The sequence below is a fragment of the Frieseomelitta varia genome, unplaced genomic scaffold (assembly GCF_011392965.1).
Source record: "Frieseomelitta varia isolate USP_RPSP 00005682 unplaced genomic scaffold, Fvar_1.2 scaffold_1002, whole genome shotgun sequence".
NCBI classification, from domain to species: Eukaryota; Metazoa; Arthropoda; class Insecta; order Hymenoptera; family Apidae; genus Frieseomelitta; species Frieseomelitta varia.
Window position 1 is genome coordinate 103357 of NW_025108643.1, and position 22062 is coordinate 125418.

The window sequence follows — 22062 nt, forward strand, 5'->3', positions numbered from 1 at the left end:
AACTTTTAAGTAAAAATATGAATATATATTCATGAATATTTAGACATGTTATAATTACAATATTATTCATAAAATAATGATATAAATAATAAATTATATTACAATTTTATATGTAATGTATAATGCAATAATTTACACTATATTTATAATCATCATTATATTAATTTATACATGTATATTTAAGATCATGAAAGATAAGAATATTAATTCTTATATTTTGTATATTTGAATACTAGAAACATTACAATAAGCCATATTTAACCACAATAAATATTTTAATGTATGCATAATATAAAAATTGCAAATACAAAGTTCTTTGGGGTCCAAACATTTCTGTTCAAATATCAGTTCAAATATTTCTGCAAATAAATATATAGAATACAAAATTTACTTTATTATTGTATATTTAGATAAAATATAAATATATAATTTTCTATTAAAATCGAGATTACAAACGAAGATTATTTCATAAATATGGAATGAAAATATCATACTATCAGGATGTTACAAAATTCGTAAAAATATACACACACACACACGTGTGTGTGTGTGTGTGTGTGTTTGTGTATAATTTATGCGCATAATTATTTTACGAGTTTTATAAAATTAAATTATAAAAACATGTTTTTATAAAAGTCACGATCTATATGATAGAATTATGTGTAAAACTAAAGATGTATAATTTTATTGTATTTTATAGTGAGTACTAAACCACTAGAAAATTAAATTGTGGCACACTTTGAAATGTAACAATGGCATGATAAGATTTTATTCTAAATCTTACAAGAATTGAAATCAAATAAAACAATTATATTTAATATCAAATTGAACTAAATAATTGATCTTATCGATTAAAAAATTTTTATCTAATATACGACAATTGTAACACATATATTTTATGTTAAATGTTATATTTAATGAGAAGTAAAATTTATGTTTATCATAAGTATATCGGAATTGTTGAAAAGTTATGTAAGATTAAAAAATTCAATTTAATAAATTAAGAAAAAAATATTGTAAATATTATTATTTTTTATATATATATACTATTTTACAAAAAAATTGATGCATACAAATATTTTGATAAAAAATTTTACACATTAATCATCGTAATTTAACATCTAATAATAATTTTTTGAATTTTGTATACGATTCAACACTTCTCTCTGCATTATGATAACACTAATAATTATAAGATGCTATTTCATTAAATATTAAGTCTTTCTATTAGTAAGAATAGGATAAATCATTTTTCATTCTTTCCTTTCTTAAGAAAGATGTTCATGACAAAATTTTTGCTATAAAAAGCATTATATTTGGTGCCGACTCTTTTTTGCAAATATTAGTGGGATTGACCGATACCAAATGTGAATCTTATTCGGTTTTGAGTATACTATTATAGTTCTGTAAATATCAATTATTCGCACTTCGTCTGGGAATTGGATATCGAAGTACTAAAACACTGTCTGCTGATATAATTGGTAATACATTGTCACAATGATGGTTTACTAAATGACTAACACTATCGAAAACGCGGTCTTTTGTGCGAACCTGCAATTACAATATCAATCATAAATATTTGTTTCTTTTATGTATTTAAATTTCTTTTAGTGTCATTTTTTAAAATACTTACTACGCCTTCTGGATCAATTAATAGTAAGTGTTTTGGTGTACCATTATTCATACCAGTAAGGACATATTGTCCAGGCGAGCCTTGAGATTCTCGAACCAAAAAATCACCATCCTGTTAAATATATTAAATTGAAAATATGTATAGATTATATATAAATATAAATCGTAATACCTACCTTTGTTAGCATTGATTCTGCTTCAGCGCGACTAACACTACCATGGAACCAAATCTCTTGCTTTAATTGTTGCTTTTGAGAATGTGGGCTTAATCTATTCATATCTGATATCGCAGAACTAAATGGCTCTATAAAATTATATTTTGTTATACTGAAATCTTAAGTGAAAATATTCCATCTTAAATTACTTACGCATATCAAATACATCGAAAAGTGGTGTTTGATCACGATGACTTTCTCTGGTAGCTGCTATAACACTGTCATTTACGTAGTTATGTTCAAGAGGAATATTAAAATTTGTTGATGTTTCATCAGAATTCAGATCAATTAAGTTACCACTTTCTACAATAATATAAATGTTATTCTTCATCATTAAATAAAATTTCATTAAATAATAAGATTTAAAAAAAGGTATTACCTGCCCATTGTTGATGATGTCTATTAGAATTGGAAAACGTGTCATGTAATACAGAGTTTTGTATATTGCTGCGTGACACATGATTTTGAGCAGAATGATGATGTTTTAAATTAGGTAGTGTTGATGCCGTAGTTGGTAAAGGTGGAACTGGTGGAGGACCAATATCTGGTGGTACTTTGCCTGGTAGATCATTATAATAATCTCTATCTGCTTCTCGCATTCCATTTAACATAGGGCTATATTATAAAACAGAAATATTTTAAATAAGATGTTAAAGATAAATTTTATAATAAATAAAGTTTGTTTAATGTTTATAATTACTGTAATGAAGCCGGTTTTGTAAGAAATTCTTTAAATCGTAATTCAAAAGCTTGTCCAATAGTGGATATAACATCTTGTGCTAGACCTCCTCCACATTCTAATACATAACAAGCACGCCATTCTTGCATATTCTTAGCAACATATGCTACGAAATCTAGTATTTCCTATTAAAAAATATATTAATTCACACTTTGCAATTATACAAGTATAAATGATAATAAAAACCAATATTTTATAACATGCAATTTACCGTATCTCCACCTGAAGCAAAAGATATACGTGGCATTTCATGTTTGGCAATAATGTGTCCAGTCTCTATGTTAGTCAAAGCTAAACTGCAACTACTAATAGTCAAATTTATTGTAGCACCTGTATGTTCCATGCGAGGTTTATCAGCAATTGCTCTTAACACTTTCCTATCCACCTTCAAATATAAATTATAATAAATTTCAAGTTGAAATTGCTCAAAATAAAAATCAACAATACATACCCTTCTTTTTTTATCTGCAGATTTTAAACCAGCTGCTTCACAAACTCTGTTTATACATTCTCTAAAAAAAAATTTATTGATGTATTTAAAAGGCATTAATGTTTCTTTATATTTCTTTATATATGAAATAAACTCTACAAATAAATATGTATTTTAAAAAAATATTTAAAATCTTACTTGGCAACACATGATCTTGTTTCAAAATCTAAGCTTTTCATAGATGTATATACTTCAAGACATCCTATATACTGAAAATCATAAAACATACTAATTAAATATCTATAACTTGTCAGTATTATAATAATAAAAAAATAGAAACTTACTTTAACAGTGTAAGTGATTCCTTCTTTACTCACTAAGTTATCAGGGTGTAACCATCCTCTGGCTGGTTTACTTATAAAACTACTACCTCCAGTTGCCATTTCTAAATTCTACACATACGTATATGACTACAACATTTAAAAGTATTTTAAATATTATATAGAATAGAAAATGAACACTTTTATAAGCAAAAAATTATTTCAAATGTTTGTAATCTCAGTTTAAATTTGAAATTATCCGAAAATACCAATATATCTTTTTCAATAAAATAATTGGTATAAACACAATATCGCTTACAATGGCATTTTTTGATATCTTACAATCAATTATTATATAACATAGACAATGTAACTTAATATTATACTTTAATTAAAATATACTTGTAATAATGACAATTATGAATAACAATCTTTAATTGTGAAAATTTCGATTATAGCACGTATGATTTACCAGGAAATGAGATCATACCTCGCATACGGTTATTAGAATCATATGTCAATTATTCTCATTCAGTACATCATTTCGTAGAAATCTCATTCAGTACACTAATCATTTCGAAGAAATCTTTCAATCATTACATAAAATAATATATTATAATAAATTCGTATTAGTCTGCATTTTGTGCTACACCCAAGTTAGAAGATACATTTACTATCTTATAGAAAATTCCATAAATGCCAAACAGGAATTACCAATAAATTACTTATGTTCCCTACATTATCGACTGAATAAGTCATTAACTAATGATAGGATAGATGTAATATCATATAAAATTTCGAGTTTCACGTTCTGCAATATCGATATTTGAAAAAAAATTAGTGATTTTTACGCCCTCTATGATTTAATGTACAGTCAATGATATGATCTATATGAAATCATAATTTTGTGAATTATTATGAATGTAAAAATATTTAAACTATTAACGAATGTGCACTTGCTTATTTAATTTAAAAAAAATAAAAATTCAAATTATAGATACTTTGTTAAATTAATTGTTTTATTTATTTAACAGGATTAGAGAAGGAAAGAAGAAGTTTATTTATCTTTTATTCCAAATTATATAATGTATTTTTGCAAATTATATAATGTAATTTTGAATAAATTTAAGTTGAAAATATTTTGTTTTTTTCCCATAAATCATCAATTTATTTTTTTCTTAAGAATATTGTTCATGTTCGAGCCCCCACTCTGCCAAATTAAGTTACGGCGCGAATCTGTTGCGCGGTGGGTTAGTCTATTGTCGAAAATCGTTGTGTAAAGATGTATGTGCGTGACATTTATTAGTTGCTTAATACTTTCATATATCTATATAGTACTGTTAACTTCATTTAATTAATATACGTTTTAACATAATAATTTATCGAATATTATCATAACTTATAATATTATTATAATTTATAACGGAGTTATATTTTTCTTTTTAATCGAATTTTTAGTTGTTACATTTACTGCTAACTCATATTATGAGCTTTCGAAATAGTATTTGAGCTTGATCATTGTTTTATTTATGTCTTTTATGTGTTTATTTGAAAATTCTAATTTTCTTTTGGTTGAGTGTGTGAAATGTGCGTCACGGAATTCAAAACGGCTCTTCTAGCTAAATCTGACAGTTTTTTACAAAGGTATGGTAACATCTATTTAGATATTGGTATATTTATTGAAACTTATATTATTTGTTTAGTATTTAATGTACATGAATTTTTAACAAATAATTTTCAGGAAGATATATTATCACGGACAATTTTGAACACATTCTACGCACTGCATCTTTTGTGTATTGCGCAGCTTCGTTTATTGATGATAAAAACGCGCCAAATACGAAATACGAAATACGATTTTTAAAACTCTAATATTCAGTATTACAGTTTTTGCAAATACGAAATATTCATGATTATTGATAACATTAAGAAATAATTTATAATGTATATTAATAATTAATATTATTATTTATAATTAATATTAATATTAATATACATATATTGATATTATTATTATTATATTAATTAATATAAAAAATTAATAAAATGACAGAAAAGAATATATATATTTCAACAAAATATATGTTTTATGTCGTTATCCGTATAATGTAATATTATCCGTGATAAATGAATAATAATTTTCATTATTTTGAACTTACTAAATATTTTCTTACCTTTAAGAACAAATTATAATATTTTATATTTTTCTTTCAGCTTCCTTCATGGGATTCAACAATTTCTATTTGACAACAACGTTCTTCGCATCTAATCGTGAGTCACATACATTTTTGTTCTTCTGGTTACTCAATTATATGGTAGAATAAAAGATCCGAATGACTTATTATCCTCTTAATAAATTTATTCAGAGCATAAAAAGTCATTTTTGTTACTATGTATTTTGTCATTATGTTCGTTTGTAATATGTGGTACTAGTATTTTTTCCTCCGATGTATTATATGTGTATTAATCTACTCCGTACGTTGATCCATTAAGTAAATCATGATAAATCTTTTTTATTAATGTTTTGAGAAACTAATTATGGTTTGTACTTTTGTAAAGTAATCAAGATTTCTCTGCGAAAAAATATTTATTTAGGTTTATATTATAATTAATAATAATGATCGCGTTTGCTTTTATGTTCAGAAGTGTAAAATATTGCTTTTATTTCATTTAAAATTGTAAGTGTAAAGTTTAAGTTTGGATTTTTACTGAGTAAGTTCAGTTAGAACTTTTAAAAGTTAAACAAAAAGCGAAATATGAATTAGATCTAGATAGTTAAATAAAATATCTTTGAATTAATAGGAGATTACTAATTACCTTTTTAAAGATATTAATTTATGTCTGATAAGTATATTAATATTTATACAAGACATAAGGTAACGTAAAATAACTATGTCTTAAGAAGTAATTCATTTCAAAGTTCTACTTTTTAATTTTTACAAAATTAATATTTACATAAAAGGATGAGATTATATATACATTTATATTGGTTATATATACATTGTATATATGTAAATTGTAATTCAAATAAGTAGTAAATTAAATCACGATAATATCACGAAAATAGTGCGGAAACAGATGACGCGTAAAACATGAGATACGGAAAAGCATTGGTACGTCAAATCTATTCTCTCCTTAGTCAATGGTTTCATATTTGAAATTTATGTTACTATACACTCCAATCTCAAAAATGTTTTGTGCTTGGTTAATGTGTTAATTGTGTGATAAATTATATATATTATATAATTATATTATATACATGATATAATTTTTGTACATCATGATATAAAAATATGAAAAGGATAAAACTTAAGCCCAGAAATCCAAATCCATTGTTCGAATTTTGGTTAGAAGAATGGAGAAAAGAGGCTGCATCGAGAAATTCCGATTTGCAATATCATTTTTCGAAAGCACTCGCTGCATTAAAAAAATATCCTTTGCCACTAAAATCTGGGAAGGATTGTATAATATTGCAACACTTCGGTACGAAATTATGTTCGATGTTAGATAGAAAACTCAAAGAATATAAAGCTCAAAACAATGATTCAACAAGTGTGAATGATGTTTGTGAGCATTGTAGTTGCAATGAACAATCTGTATTTAAAGAGAAATATAGATCACAACAAATTATTGTGGATGCAGATTTGGTATCTGAAGAAGTAAATATATTTATACATCTTTTACATGCAGATGTTATAAAATATTCATAAAATAAATTTAATGAATATTTTGTTTCAAGACAGAACTAGTTACATTTGATGACTTAAATTTATCATCTTGGAATGTAGAAAATTATGCTGCCTTATTAATATTATATAAGAAAACACAAGAATGTGTTCTTGAAGGTATTCTTGAAGGAATATTTTTAATTTTTGCGTAAGTGTTTTTTTTATTATTGAATTATTCAGTCAATGATGAATGCTATAATTTATTAGGATATATTGCTGAAGTAAACTTACTGTCTGAAATAAGACAGTTATGTGGTCATGCAACAAAAACTTCAATTTCAAATTTGTTTGAAAATGGTTTAATTTCCATGATAGGTGCACCAATTAGGTAATAATATTTATTGACAACAAACTTTAAGTTTACATGTGAAGTTAATTGTTTAGTATTATTAAAATTAATATAACTTGTATATAGGTATAATCTTACAGACCGTGGTATAAATATTTCAAAACTGATATGTAAAATTACAACTACTGATATAAAAACACTAAATTCTTTTGAAGCATTAAATCAAATTCAAATATCTTTAAAGACATTAATTACACAAAAACCCAAATTGATAAAGGATTCAACCAATCTTAATAATAAATACGAAAACATGCAAGTATTTACACAAGGTGCTAAGGATATAGAAACCAAGAATTTAAATAAACCTTCAAAAATATATAAATCTAAATCTGCAGAAATTATTACTATTGAAAACCATGAGCAACAGCTTGATAAGAATTTTATAAAACAAAAATCCAAGAAAAATAATATCTGTCCAAAAATTGTGCAAGAAGAAATGAAAAACATAAAGGATATAAATCATGTGCATAACTTACAAAATAATGAAATGGATTTTATAAATGATATTCAAAAGAATATTTATTTAGAATCAAGCAACTTTGATGTAATACTATTAGTAGATACGCAGGAAACTGCTGGGTATGCTTTATTGCATTAAATTTTAATTTTAATATTTCATGGTATATCTTTAAATACAACTTTGATATAGTAGTAGGACAAAACCTCAACATGATGCTACTATCATGGAACTGACAAAACTTGGAGTATTATTTGAAATACGTCACTTAAAAGTTGGTGATTTTGCATGGATTGCTAGATGTAGAAAAAATGAAAATAATGAATTAATTCTACCTTATATAATAGAAAGGAAACGAATAGATGATTTAAGTGCAAGTATTACAGATGGAAGATTTCATGAACAAAAGGTATATCTATGATGTATGATATACATAAGATATGATTTATATTTTTATATTTTTATGTGATCAACTAAAAAGTTATTTTATATAGTTCAGATTAAAGCAATCTGGAATTACAAATCTTATATATATCATTGAGGAGTATGAAAAGGGTCAAAGATTGACCATACCACATTCATCATTGATGCAAGCTTCTATCAATACTTTGATACAAGACGGTTTTTCTGTAAAATATACTAAGAATCATAAAGATTCCATGTTTTATTTATCATCAATAACTAGAATTTTGATAAAAACTTTCAAAGTATATAGTTTTTCTATAAAAAATTTTACTATAAAAAATTTACTATTTTTATTCAGTTACTTAATTTAGTATTAATCGTGTTCTATCAAATATTTTTCTAGGAAAAAAATTTGATAGGTTGCAAAAAAGAAGTTGTCACACAAACAAATATTTCAAATAATACTTGTAATTTTATGGTATTTGAAGAATTTAATAAAGCAGCATCTAAACAGAAGGTATTTATGCTATTTACAGGTATTCACTGATTATGAATTTGATGTTTATATGAATAAATTTTTTAGGTATTTAAAGTAAATGAAATGTTTGTTCGCCAATTATTACAATTAAAAGGGATGTCCATAGATAAAGCTTTAGCAATTGTAGAACATTATTCAACCCCGCGATTGTTAATCGAAGCTTTCCGGGAGTCTGGTGAATTATTGTTAGCAAATATTGAATTTGGTGATAAGAAACGTCTTATAGGACCAATAATTAGTAAAACAATTTATCAATTGTACATGAAAAAAGACCTAAATTAATGAATGAAATTTCATATGTATGAAGACATAAATCAATTACACATATATACATATAATGAAATTTTATACAATTATAATTTTTTAATATTAAATATTCTGTTTCTATTCTTATTGTTATTAAAACCTTTTATACTGTATATATCAACCTTTCCTATATTTATTAATACTCATTCCGTAGAATTGTAATTCTGAGGATCTTTTATCATTGTATCTTGTACATTGTACTTTCTTGAATAGCAACAATGCGAAATATCTTTTGCTTCATTTTCCTAGGAAATATTTCAACTTTGGCATTGAAGTTAAAATTTAGAAAAATTTCCTCGAGAAGTAGTGCAAGTTGAAAAAAGGTTTAGCATTGAGGAAATAAGGAAACAAAAATATAAAGATGTCAAATGGGAAATTTTAATAATAATTCCACAAAAAATATTTCAAAAATTCGAAAATAGCAATATTAGTATTAAATTATAAAAAAATTTATGGAATCAACATAACAATTTATTGACATACATGGTAAAATTATTTACATTATTTTATTTCAACAATATTTCTCTTGCATTTATTAGCAACACTTAGGGAACGTAAACTTGTATTGCGTTCCCTAAAAGCATAAGACCAGTTGAAAGTATTTTGAGTAGCAACGAACGATTATTCTCTTATCGACAAAAACATGGTAAAGTACGACATACAAGTTTTAATAGTCTTGAAATTAAAAAATTATAATTACCAACACTCGCTCATATTGAAATGTATTACCTTTGATTTCAATTATTACTTACTTCTCCGAAACTTTCAATTTTCATTTCGTATAGTCCTGCTGCTGTCAATATACAAGGTTTATTTGATCTTATTTGCATTAGATAAAGCATTTTTTGAACTTTTGTTGGTATATGATACCAATCAGAGTCATATCTGTTGTGAAGTTCACGAATTTAAACTGTTTTCACATACTTTTATTTTATATACATATCTGTGATTGCGCAAAAAAACGCCGCATGCCATATACTTTTATTTTCCAGATATCATAATTTAAGGTCCATAACGTCAGAAGATTTGAGGTCTGAATTATTATTCGAGGCTTCCGAGCATATGCCGTATACATCTTTTTAGTGTGTCTTTCAACCACTTAAGAATCAGTGGATATATCTATATCTATATCCTCATAGAGGATATAACTCCTCTAAGACATTCGGAAATCTCGAATAATAATTTCAGTTCCTCTTATTAGCAACATCTTGTTTTTTTTTTTTTTTCTAATATAAATTTGTATTTGTTTTTATGCATATTTTCACCATAAATCCTATACTCTACAATTCAATAAATACTCTACAATTCAATTCGTGCATGATTTTTTGAAGTTATGACATGTGGCGTTTTTCCTTACAGCATATCACAGATATATATCTGTTGGAAACTTACATTTTATCGGCTAATTCTAAACTTTGATCCAATAGTGTCTGACCTGGTAAACTGATCACGTACAAATGAAAATTTTGTGCTATGAGATACATAATAGCCTTAATCGCTTCGTCTGGTCGGTCCAAGAAAACAATTACCTAAAAGATAAAAGTATTGATATGTTTTATTCACCTCCGATCATTAATGGGCTGAGAATTTTTACGCAGATTCAGTCATAAAAATGTTCTTACCTCAACAGCTGTTATGCTAACAATAACCATATTTAGTCCCATTTGTATTAAATACAAATTCCGGCAACATTTTTCAATGACGTTGTAAAATCTTAAAACGTGAAAAACGAATCAGAATCAGTTCATATTGTACTAATTCCTTATTGATTGTTAATTTACTTTCATATAACCGATACGGACTGAAGAGTTTTGTAATGCATTATTATGCATTGTTTGAACTGTTCATATCCGATGCTGCTTATCTCAGTCCCATTTTTCTCAATAGTATTATTTTCTGTAGTATTCTGAACCTGGGATCTGTATATGTTTACAATTCAAATATAAATAAATGAACGTTCATAAATGTTACATACATATAATAATATTTTTGTATAATTTTAATAAAATTTTTGTTCAAACCATACTATTTACCCACATACTGCAAACAATCCGCAAGCGTGATAAATAATAGTAATGTATAACGAGTCTACTGAGATTATTGTTAGCACGATAACAAATGCAGAGAGGGCTAAATGCACGTACAAAATATAAAAGTGCTCTTGTTCATCTAGGATTACATAATTAACATTAAATACATTTTGCCTTGGTCGAGTTTCGTTTAATGGTATAAGAATATCCAGAAGAGGGTTACACAAAGAAAAAGATACAAATAGTCCACAAACTGATAGTAAAGTCCCTGAAGGAATTATTTTTAATTGAAAAATTATTTTACTTCGAACAGTGGTCATAGAAATATATAACAAAAATCATAATATCTAATAAAAATCACTCACGTCTGTAAAAAAGTACAAGTGTATTGCCATTTTTTGTAAATTTATTTAATATGTGCAGCTTATTTTTCGATTCCAGAAATTTCCAATCTTCTGCCATGGTATTAAATAATTCTCTAAACTATGATTTTTTTTATTATGATATATTGATTTGATATCTTTGTCCATGTAAGTTTGATGTGTATAAATACCTGCGTTTTATTATAATAAATATTTAATATTTTTATCATGCTAGCAATTACCGTAATTATTTGCGGTAAATTCTGGATGATATTATCAAAACTTTTGTTACGTATGGCATCATATAACTGCATAGTCTGTCAAATCGGGAATTTCAATCGTATAACAATATTACCCGATTAGTTGCTTTGTCATTTGCTAATTTTTTTGTAATAATATTGAAAATCATTAAAGAACAATATAATTCTCTTACCGTTGGGCCAAAAAGGGTTAAATTAATGAATATTACTATGATTACTAAAATATTACTGATTCGATTCTCCTGATATGGATTTATTCCACAAATTGATAAGTACTGCTTAAGCGTTTTATAATGGCTAATATCGAACGCATTGTAATTTCGTTTGCTGCTTTCCTGAAACACTGAACATCGCTGTTTAAACTGGGATCTTAGGTTTATTTTTGAAGATAATTGTAGAATATTGTAAAATGTCGAACTGTGCATTTTATCGTAGGTATCGTAGAAAATCACATGTTACACTAAAATAAAAAATTCAACTTGACATTTATTCTCGTATTGTAGTGAATTGTAAAACAGATAAATGAAGAATGTTAGAGTGAAATTATAATGAGACTACGTATTTATAATTTATAATTTTATCAACACAACTAAGAAAATAGAACTCAAATACAGGCACTTTTTATCAAGTAAGAATTTTAATGAATCTTCTATTTTAAATATTTTTTAATTAAATATTTGAATTACAGATTATATAGAATATATTCGGTTTAACCTTACTATTAATTGACGTAATGATAATATGAGAACGTCTTAGCAAATCGTTCGCAACAAAACTGATCTAACAGTCATGAAATTTGTTCTTTATATTATGGAACTCAGAAGAAATGAAATTGATGTGGCTATACTTTATATTATGTGAAGCTACACGTGTCTTTCATTATAGAACGATATTAAATTGGTTGCTTATCGATAAGTATGGATTATGGCATAGTTTTGTGAAGTATAGCATTGAATATTAATTGTGTTGTGTATGAGAAAATAACAATCCAGTGGTTGATTATGACAACCAACATTTCAGGATAATTGTATTCACAGTTATCCTGAAATATTGATTTTGTTCTGTTGTAATACAACGTTAGGTGACAGTTTGGTAGTAATTTTTCAATCAGTTTAGGTATTACTTATTGAAAAGTTTGATTTGCATCATTTCAGCAAAGAAGATACTACAGTTTTTGTGCAGTTTGTTAGTAGGTAGTAATTTTTCAATCAGTTTAGGTATTATTTATTGAAAAGTTTGGTTTGCATCATTTCAGTAGGAAAGACAGTTTTCATGCGATGAACAGTATAGTAACATCGATTTACTTATTGCATATCTTTATTTCTTATTGTTCAAAGTAAAATATACATACAATGGTCATAAATTTTTAGTTTTATCTTAGTGAAAATGGGAAAAGAAATAGGAAAATTTGGCAATCAAAAGGAATATTGAAAGATGACGAAACAGTGAGTAAATTGACTATTTATACGAGTGAGAAAATTATGATTGATGTAATGCTATGTGTGCAAAACAGACAGAAATTTAAGTTATATTACGTGCAAGTTTTGTAAAATATACTTCCATAGAGTTGTTGTGTTATTAAGTCTACAATCTGATTAATATTCGTTATTTATATGAAAATGTGATTTGATTTCAATTTATATTTGTATACCACTTCTTTACTATGGTGAAGATAATTTAAAATCGTCATTGAATTACACATAAGTACAAATTTTCTTCTAATTAATTTTTTCCCTATGTTCATAGTGAGACTCACATTATGTGATATCAGAAAAATTTGGAAGAGGCAGAAACATTCCTTTTGAGATGTTATTCTTACGAAAATTATTACGTAGCAAATATAGTAAAATTAATTCGTATTTAATCGTCAAAATTGAATTATTGTATAAACATGGTTGTATAAATATAGTTCAATAATTTTATTTGCATCAATAACTTTGTTACTAACTATTTAGGTTTAACAATACATATTGACTATCTATCTTATTATCCACATTCTGAGTTCATTCAGGTACAAAATGCAACTATTATGGTTAAATATTTATGACAAATAACTCATTCCCTCAATGATAGTAACATCGTGAAGTACGACATACACGTTTTGAAGGTCTTAAAACAAAAGTATGAAGCAAATGGTAATATAATGGTAATATAATGGTAACATAATTATAATTGGTTTTATAATATGACATACTATTCCGAAGTTTTCTATATTCATTTCGTACAATCCACCTGCTGTTAATGTGCACAGCTTCTTACTCCTTATTTGCATCATAAAAAGCATTTTTTGAATTCTCACTGGTATTTTATACCACGTGGATTTATATCTGTTTTGACACGAGTAACGAACTGTATTTTCTTCTATCGATCAGTGTTTGCATGTTATACGAATGCACATACATATTATTTGCTAAATCAGAACAATGATCCAGAAGTACCTGTCCAGGTAGACTGATCACAAACAAATGAAATTGTTCAGCGCCAAGGAATATACCAGTTCTAATCGCTTCTGCCGGCCTGTCTAAATTAGCGACTGTCTGAAAAAATGCCAACTTTCAATTATGTGAACGCCTTTCGATATTTTCGTTTGTTTTCATTTATTAGAGTCTCTTTACTTGAACAGCTGTTACGCTTATACCCATCATATTTAATCCAACTTGAATCAAATAACTACTTCGACTGTTATCATTCAGAATACTGTAAAACCTCAAAATGTAATGGAATAAGTCAAATTAATCATTAACCAGTAACTATTTCATAATCTGTTTTATGTTATCGTCATTTGATACAAACTCGATCGCTTTATTGTGTGTGATGATGCAGTTTTTGATCTGTTCGTACGTATAACTCTCTGGCACAGCTTCTGTAGTGATAATCGAGATACTAGTTGCTTTTTGGACTTGATACCTGTGTTTTTAATATATTATGAAAAATGAAATTTGATTAGTGTTCTGGATATAAAGAGAAACGTGCGACTATTATTCCTTAAAAGAAAATGACATTTAAAATCGCATGATACTTGCCCGCACACCGCAAATAATCCACTGCTGTGATGAATTACAAGAATATACAGTGAATCTACGGTAACTATTATCATCACAACAACAACCGATCCCCATGCTAACTGTAAATACACGTAAAAGAAGTACTCTTCATCGTCGAAAAGCATGTAATTAACTCTAAACAATTGTTGTCGCGGTCGAGTTTCGTTTAGTGGAAGAACTACGTCCAAAATAGGAAACAATAATGGGACAAATAAGAACAGGACCATAAAGATCAATAAAGTATCTGGAAAGATAATCTATAATTGATAACTCGTGATATACGAAAATACCAATGGAACAAATCCTCTTTCGCTTGTATGGAAAAATAAAAAAAGAAATTCGATTAAAAGTTTGAAGCACAATAACTTACTTCGATATAGTTGTGCCATTTTGCTGCCTTGCATGGTGGCATCTTCCAGAACGTGTAAATCATCGGTTAACTTCAACTCTTCCCATTGTTCCGTCATGAAATCAAATAATTTTTTAAACTGTAAACATAGCGTTCGTCTTCATAACTTTACAACATATTTTTGTCCAAAAATTTTTATCGTTATATAACAATATATATTCACATACATTTTCTCTGTTGAAATGGACATTCAATATTTTAACAACACTAGTTGTAGCTGCGATTAAATGTGGCATGCATTCGATCACTGCATTCATATCCTTGTCACATAACGACGTATATAATTCTAATGACTAATGATTGCATGTAATCCCATGTAATTGTTTAATAACATTATTTAATTATTTACTTTCTTGCGAAGGATTCAGTCAATTCAATTTTCTCATTTTAACTATAGTACATTTTATAAAAATGTATCTCTGTGATTTCTGTAAACATTTCTATGAAATGTACCATACAATTAATTTTTCTTACCGTTGGGACAACAATGCCTGTAATGCTTGTCACCATTACAGTTACAATAATATTTCTGAATTTATCCCTCTGTCGTGGATCTTGTCCCAAGAATTGCAAATATTTCTCTAGCATTTTATAGTAAGGAATTTCAAATATATCCAACGATTGTCTCCTGGCCTTCTGAAGTACTAAATGCTCTACGTTTAGATTAATTTCATGGAAAAATGATCGTTTGTTAAGTTATTTCAAATAATCGAGAATATTAGGGAGTGTGCGAGAACCCAAAAATATTGGGAACCCGATGATTGGGACGAGTCGGGAAGAGGTCGAATCGAGTCCAGTCGGGTTCCCGAAAATTTCGTGATTCCCGAAGGAATCGGGTTTCCCGAAAATTTCGAAAACCGGGCTACTGTTTCTCGAACTATTCTGCAGTGCTGTATAGCAGCCTACAAAATATGTAAATACACAGTTGAATTTCTTCTGCCAGTGAAGTTATTGGAAACACGGATTCTAAGAATCGTGTGACTTGATGTAAACGAATATGTGACTGCGTGCTTAGCACTTGGATATTATGTACGCTGTTGAGCAGTATCACTGAGAAACTCGGGGAGGTCAGACGTATATTTCAAAATCTGTGTGAATTTAATAAAGACTAAAAATCTTTAAAAACAATGTCGAGTGACAGTGAGAATAAAGTTGTGGTAGCAGGAAGTAGTGCAGAAGATATCGTGCAAAGGAAGAAGGTAAAGAGAAGCTCTGTTTGGGAACATTTTCAAGCTTTTTCAAGCTTTCTTTAAAATTTAGCATGCAAATAATACTAGTTTATTACGCCATTTGAAGTATATGCATCCAAACATTAGTACATGTACTAGAAAAGAAACTGAATCGATATAAAATCTGTCGCATGTACAAAATGATACGCGAAAGATTGTTAAACCAAAAGATATAACAGCTTTGACCTTTCGATATAGTTGAAGGCTTTAACGAATTATTTAAGCTTGTTCCCAATCCTTTCCCAAATCCCAACTCTGTCGAGAATCTCGAAATTTTCGGGTACCCGTCTCGATCCAGAAAAAATGTCGTGTTCCCGACCCGACCCGATATTTCGAGTTCGCACACACCTCTAGAGAATATATTAATTAACGTAACGTTTACAAAGAACTATTTTAATTGTCTACGTGATATATTTTAGCCTTTAGTATTAATTTTAGTAGTTCTTAGTGACACGAACTGAAACCAAACTGATCAACTCCATTTTGATCATGTTGTGAATAATATTCAGCTCTTAAGAAATTTACTCCGACAAGGTTCACTTATCGTAAAAAAACAATCAAAGTAATAACGAAGTAGATTTAGGAAACAATAGTGTTATCACTTTTTTTTTTGTTTTTCAGTTTATGGAGTTGATCAATGTGTTTCTGTTTCAATAACACATTTCTGTTTCTTACTATCCATATCTCCAGGTTTTCGACTAAAGCCAATGTAGGGACAATCGTCGTGCTGAATGAACGAAAAGTTTCTATTGTTAAAACCGAGGAAATCAATCGTTACCAGTTATGTTCGAAACTTGATATTTCTGGTAACTAATATTTATAGTTACAGTTGTCAAACTGTCGCTGGACGGCAATTATAATATTACGAATCAAGAGTTGCAGTGACACCTGCTATTTAAACTGAAAACCGAAGATCTATGATTATACTGAAATATTCATCGGGCACCTGTCAATATGATATTTGCTAGATCCTCAAAATGTTTTATAAAAGATTTTTAAATTGTATAATGAAAGCTTTTGAATTCTTAGAAAAGTATCGTATCCTCGCAGTACCTCTTTTGACTTCTAGTTGAAACTTCGACAAAGGAATTGAATATTCGGCAAAGAATATTATTTATGAAATGTAGATATTGTGACTTAAAAAGATGATGGCTTAAGTAAACTTAACTATTGTAATTAAATTATATTTTGCTAAAATTAGTAGGTGAAAACGTAAATTTTTCTTGTGGCTCAACGAAACAAAATAAAAGAAAGTCGCTGCGAGGTCGAATCGCTATACTGGTAAGGATTGTGACATTTTTTTATACGATAAAGTAAAATATGATTCAGTAATTTTATTTACATCTAATCATTAATATTAATTATTCGCATTCCTGATTTAACTGGGACTACAGCGTAATAAATTTGACTAAACATTTTCAATAGACAACGTTGAACGATCATTTTAGCGACATTAACATCGTAATGTAGGACATGCACGTTTTGAAGGTCTTGAAATAAAAATAATTGTAAATAGCAGTTAATATTATATATAGCAAGCAGCTGTTAGAATTATAAATACATTGATACATACCACTCCGAAATTTTCTATGTTCATTTCATACAGTCCGCCTGCCGTTAATCTACATGGTTTTGCACTTCTTATTTGCATTACGTAAAGTATTTTTTGAATTTGCACGGGTGCCCCATACCATGTGGAATTATATCTGTTGTAACATCAATAAAACACACAATGATTGCTCAGGTTACTTGCATATAAAGACCACGGGATAAAGATGCGATAAGTTACATTTATTATGTTTTATTATTGAAATAAATTTTATACTCGTTCACAGCTAGTCCCATACTAAATCTTTGAATATTTTTGAAACATTAATTGTTATAATATTTATTATGTTGTTGGTTTCTTTTTTTAATCTTATAATTAGATCTTATCACCCTATTATACGTGAGAATAAAAGTAAAATTATCACATCTATCCCTATATAGTCTACGTATCATATGCGTATATTAAGTATGTACATATTATTTGCTAGTTTAGCACAATGATCCAGCAGCACTTGTCCAGGTAAACTGAGCACAAATAAATGAAACTGATTGGCCCCGCAAAAAACTAAGCTTCTAATTGCTTCTTCTGGGGTGTCCAAATTCATCATTGCCTGAAAATTAAAAACTCTCGAATAAAACTGTCGTAAACGTTCTTTTTTTTTTCATTCTGTTTTTTGTTTAAAAGATTGTCTTTACTTGCACAGCTGTTGCGCTGATTATTAACATATTTAATCCAACTTGAATCAAATAAGTATTTCGACTGCTTTCATTTAGAATATTATAAAACCTTAAAACATAATAAGATAACAAATTAGTGTTCAATGACTTTTTGATTTGAATTTATTACTAGACTGCGGGTGTTCATGCAAAATAAGAAATATTTAGAGATGTATAACTATAAATGCACGTAATACGTAGAATTATACAAAGTAAACTATAATATGATATTCATTATAATATGTAGCTGGTAAAACAAGTTCTATATAGATTTTATTGTTTCAATAAATTCTATTTATACTCAATAAATACAAACTGGATAGCTTCATCGTGGATGATTATGCAATTTCTAATCTGTTCGTATTTGTAATTTCCTGAAACAACTTGGCTGGCATTGGAATTTTTTGTTGCATTTTGCACTCGGTGTCTGTATTTGATACAACAATGAAATAATTGTAACATTTACATATAATATAGATAAAAGTGTTTAAACACTTACAAGAATTTTTTATAAATATATGTATAACATATACAGTAACATATGTATAACATATACAGTGGTTCCAGAAAGTTTTTACATAATGAAAAATTACCGACATTTTGAACTTTTATTAACTCCATGAAAAAAAAAATCGTACAATAAATTTCATTGTTGTCAAGGGGAAACTTTATTCTTCAAATTTCTCATTCTGTGGTGAATTTAATTAAGAACAAATTTTTTTATCTATAAAGACGTTTGTAAGAGAAAAAATATTTTTACTTAATTTCTTTTAAAATGACGTAAAAAACATCTTTGAAAAAAAAGACGAACGTAGTATTGTAAAAGTGGAAGCTTCATACTTTAAAATGAGTATCAGATTAAGATTGCTATAATTACTTAACAAAATATCATAGATCTATCAATTTATCGATCTATCGTTTTATGATCGAAGTCTTCTCTTTACAATGTTTCTCTAAAATTTGTTGTACGATTTCGGAGAGTTAAAGGTTTAAAATATCAATAATTTTCTATCGTATGTACGGATATTTTCTGGAATTATTGTATACATGTAACAATATAAATTACACGCAAATATATATTTATAAAAAATTTTTGCGATACGTATTCAAATATTTGCGTGGGTCATGAAACGAGTATCGTATTTACCCACACACAGCAAACAATCCGCTACTGTGATGAATTAGAAGGATGTATAACGAATCTACAGAAATTATGGTTACAACAACCATGATTGAACTCCAGGCTAACTGTATATATACGTAGAAAAAATAGTCCGCGTCGTCAAAAATTATGTAATTAATTTTGAGCAGTTGTTGTCGTGGACGAGTTTTGTTTAATGGAAGAACGATGTCCATAATCGGAGAAATTAGTGGGATCAACAGGAACAATACCAAAGCGGACAATAAAGATCCTGAAAAGAATGGACTTTATAACTTATCTGCAAGATATTAAGAAAAAAAAAGAATTTTTGTTACGTAATAGCATTCAAATAAAAAATTTAGAATAGATACGATAAAATACTTCGATACAATTGTGCCATTTTGTTGCCTTGAATAAGGGTTTCATCCAAAACATGCAATTCGTTGTTTAGTTTCAACTGCTTCCACTCTTTTGCCACGAATCGAAGCAATTCGTTAAACTACAAATAATATATATTGAAGATATGGAAATTTCTATATATGATAATAGACTTATATATGATTATATACAATTTCTATATATGATAATAGACTTACGTACATTTTGTCTGTTGATTTGGATGTTTAATATTTTAATGGCACTGATCGTAGCTGCCATAAAATGTGGGAAAACGTCGATTACCGCGTCCACATTCTTATTACATAAGGAGATATATAACTCTAGTAACTAATGATTGGAGGTTCCATTTGTTTAATAACAATTATCCAATTATTTACTTTCTTGCGAGGAATTCATTTACTTCAGTTGTCTCATTTTGTTTATAACACTTCTTTGCCAGATGTTTAAATAAATTTTTTCTTACCGTTGGTACAATGTTGCCTGTGATACTGATCACCACAGCAGTTACTATAAAATTCCTGAACCCATTCTTTTGACGTGGATCCTGGCCCAAGAGTTGCATATACTTCTCGAGCGTTTTATAGTAAGGAACGTCAAATATATCGGGAGACTGTCTTTGCTGAAATGCTAAAGCGCTTCAAGTTTAGATTAGTTTTCTTATGAAATCGACTTAGACTTCTGCAGATTTTTATGTATTTATAAAAAGCTTTTAAGACGAGAAAATCCACAGAATACACAAACGATTTGCAAAACTTATATAATATAAACATTCAAAGTATAATATTCTTCATGACACAACGTGCAATAGATAAAAAGATCTCCTACTTAGATTCTTTCTAATTATATTCATAAAAATATCAATTTGCATAAATATCCGCAGTCAAGTTATTAGTATACGAAGAGCTACGTATTTTAATTTCGATATAAATCCTCTTACTAGCCATAGCTTCAAGTTAGCCAGCGTCTTTTAACTAGTACAACCGTTTTAGAAGAAACCGTATGTCGTATTGATCTGTGAAAGTTCTTTTGCTCTGGAGCGTAGAAATCAACATGGTGTTTGTAGTTATATTCCATATTCGATATTATGTGTTACTTTGATCATTAAGTATATTAATGTCAATCGGTTTCTTGACAGATAAGTATGGAAAACTCGTTCATAAGAAAATTGGTTTCTTAAAATTCTGGTAGCATTCGTTACATATTCCGCTCCGTTACATATCATAGCTCTATTATTAATCTGAGATATTGATACCTTGTAATATAACATGTCAGTTAAGTATTATTCGCAAGAGAAGACTTTTTTTGACCAACTATGACTCATAAAAGGTGTTCTGGCGCAGAACAGAACCCTCCGAGGCGTTTTGTCAGGTCAACTCCTACAAAGCCTCGGCCCTGCCGAGAATTGTCAGATGTGCAAACATACCTCTCATCCAAGGACACTTTCTCTGGCCTTGGAGAGAGAGACAGTATGTGGAAAGGCTCGGGCATAAACAAAGCCTTGTCTAGGAAACAAGGCGCCTTGGCCGGCTCCAGAAAGTCGCCTACCAATTAAAAGGGCGACGTAGACATAGCGAAGAGAGGATTCAAGGGAGTCACCAATAGACCATTCGGGGAGTCACCAATAGATCATTCGAGGAGACACACGTAGACCACTCGACGAGACACACGCAGTCCGTCAGAGGACTGACTCCGCGTCAGTCATACATTCACCTTCATTTACACCCAATTCAGTCATTGTATTAGTTGAGAATAAACGTATTTATTCTACATCACGTCTTCATTCATTAAAACATCTCTCCGGAGG

At 28.2% G+C, this 22062-nt stretch overlaps 4 protein-coding genes across 7 annotated transcripts; 1 reads left to right on the forward strand and 3 right to left on the reverse strand.

Moving 5' to 3' along the window:
* Positions 1-386: 386 nt before the first annotated feature.
* LOC122528706 (SHC-transforming protein 1) lies at positions 387-4071 on the reverse strand. Of its 2 annotated transcripts, none has more exons than XM_043654136.1 (11): positions 3827-4071; positions 3361-3468; positions 3215-3285; positions 3038-3098; positions 2798-2971; positions 2548-2711; positions 2227-2462; positions 2001-2150; positions 1809-1936; positions 1634-1744; positions 387-1551 (listed from the first exon to the last, which is right to left on the reverse strand). In XM_043654136.1, the coding sequence occupies exons 1-11, from the start codon at positions 3848-3850 to the stop codon at positions 1414-1416; spliced, it is 1365 nt and encodes a 454-aa protein (XP_043510071.1). In that variant the 5' UTR covers positions 3851-4071; the 3' UTR covers positions 387-1413. The 2 variants fall into 2 exon arrangements, with proteins under 2 accessions (XP_043510071.1, XP_043510160.1); XM_043654225.1 differs by having other exon boundaries at positions 3361-3486; positions 3827-4070.
* Positions 4072-6481: 2410 nt separating this feature from the next.
* LOC122528800 (crossover junction endonuclease MUS81) lies at positions 6482-9146 on the forward strand. 3 transcript variants are annotated; one of them, XM_043654352.1, is made up of 8 exons: positions 6482-6995; positions 7076-7181; positions 7272-7392; positions 7480-7992; positions 8063-8279; positions 8365-8577; positions 8679-8792; positions 8859-9146. In XM_043654352.1, exons 1-8 carry the CDS (start codon positions 6630-6632, stop codon positions 9093-9095), a joined length of 1887 nt encoding a protein of 628 aa, XP_043510287.1. In that variant the 5' UTR covers positions 6482-6629; the 3' UTR covers positions 9096-9146. The 3 variants fall into 3 exon arrangements, with proteins under 3 accessions (XP_043510287.1, XP_043510455.1, XP_043510372.1); XM_043654520.1 differs by having other exon boundaries at positions 8066-8279; XM_043654437.1 differs by having other exon boundaries at positions 7076-7171; positions 7265-7392.
* Positions 9147-9650: 504 nt separating this feature from the next.
* On the reverse strand, positions 9651-17162 carry LOC122528448. The gene is given in 19 exon segments (XM_043653606.1): positions 9651-9794; positions 9872-10004; positions 10512-10648; positions 10742-10832; positions 10922-11038; positions 11153-11417; positions 11515-11632; positions 11703-11828; positions 11945-12188; positions 13828-13880; positions 13966-14098; positions 14172-14308; positions 14387-14477; positions 14565-14678; positions 14795-15085; positions 15176-15303; positions 15392-15517; positions 15699-15877; positions 17129-17162. Coding segments are annotated over 19 exon segments (2544 nt in total). The 5' UTR covers positions 17136-17162; the 3' UTR covers positions 9651-9740.
* Positions 17163-17892: 730 nt separating this feature from the next.
* LOC122529045 (odorant receptor 9a-like) lies at positions 17893-21993 on the reverse strand. The gene is made up of 10 exons (XM_043654837.1): positions 21947-21993; positions 20722-20893; positions 20460-20585; positions 20241-20358; positions 19866-20130; positions 19035-19145; positions 18698-18788; positions 18476-18612; positions 18027-18159; positions 17893-17943 (listed from the first exon to the last, which is right to left on the reverse strand). The coding sequence occupies exons 1-10, from the start codon at positions 21991-21993 to the stop codon at positions 17893-17895; spliced, it is 1251 nt and encodes a 416-aa protein (XP_043510772.1).
* Between the last annotated feature and the right edge of the window lie 69 nt (positions 21994-22062).

Bases quoted from the DNA above. Each gene is read 5' to 3' on its own strand.
- LOC122528706 (XM_043654136.1), bottom strand. From the start codon at position 3,850: ATGATTCTAATAACCGTATGCGAG. The intron at 3,469-3,826 runs GTATGATCTCAT...ACGTATGTGTAG, and splicing joins TTCTAATAACCGTATGCGAG to AATTTAGAAATGGCAACTGG. The intron at 1,745-1,808 runs GTAGGTATTACG...TATATTTAACAG, and splicing joins CAGAATCAATGCTAACAAAG to GATGGTGATTTTTTGGTTCG.
- LOC122528800 (XM_043654352.1), top strand. From the start codon at position 6,630: ATGAAAAGGATAAAACTTAAGCCCAGAAATCCAAATCCATTGTTCGAA. The intron at 6,996-7,075 runs GTAAATATATTT...TTTTGTTTCAAG, and splicing joins CAGATTTGGTATCTGAAGAA to ACAGAACTAGTTACATTTGA. The intron at 8,793-8,858 runs GTATTTATGCTA...TAAATTTTTTAG, and splicing joins AAGCAGCATCTAAACAGAAG to GTATTTAAAGTAAATGAAAT.
- LOC122529045 (XM_043654837.1), bottom strand. From the start codon at position 21,993: ATGACTGAATTGGGTGTAAATGAAGGTGAATGTATGACTGACGCGGA. The intron at 20,586-20,721 runs GTAAGAAAAAAT...TCCAATCATTAG, and splicing joins CAGGCAACATTGTACCAACG to TTACTAGAGTTATATATCTC. The intron at 20,359-20,459 runs GTACGTAAGTCT...TATTATTTGTAG, and splicing joins TCCAAATCAACAGACAAAAT to TTTAACGAATTGCTTCGATT.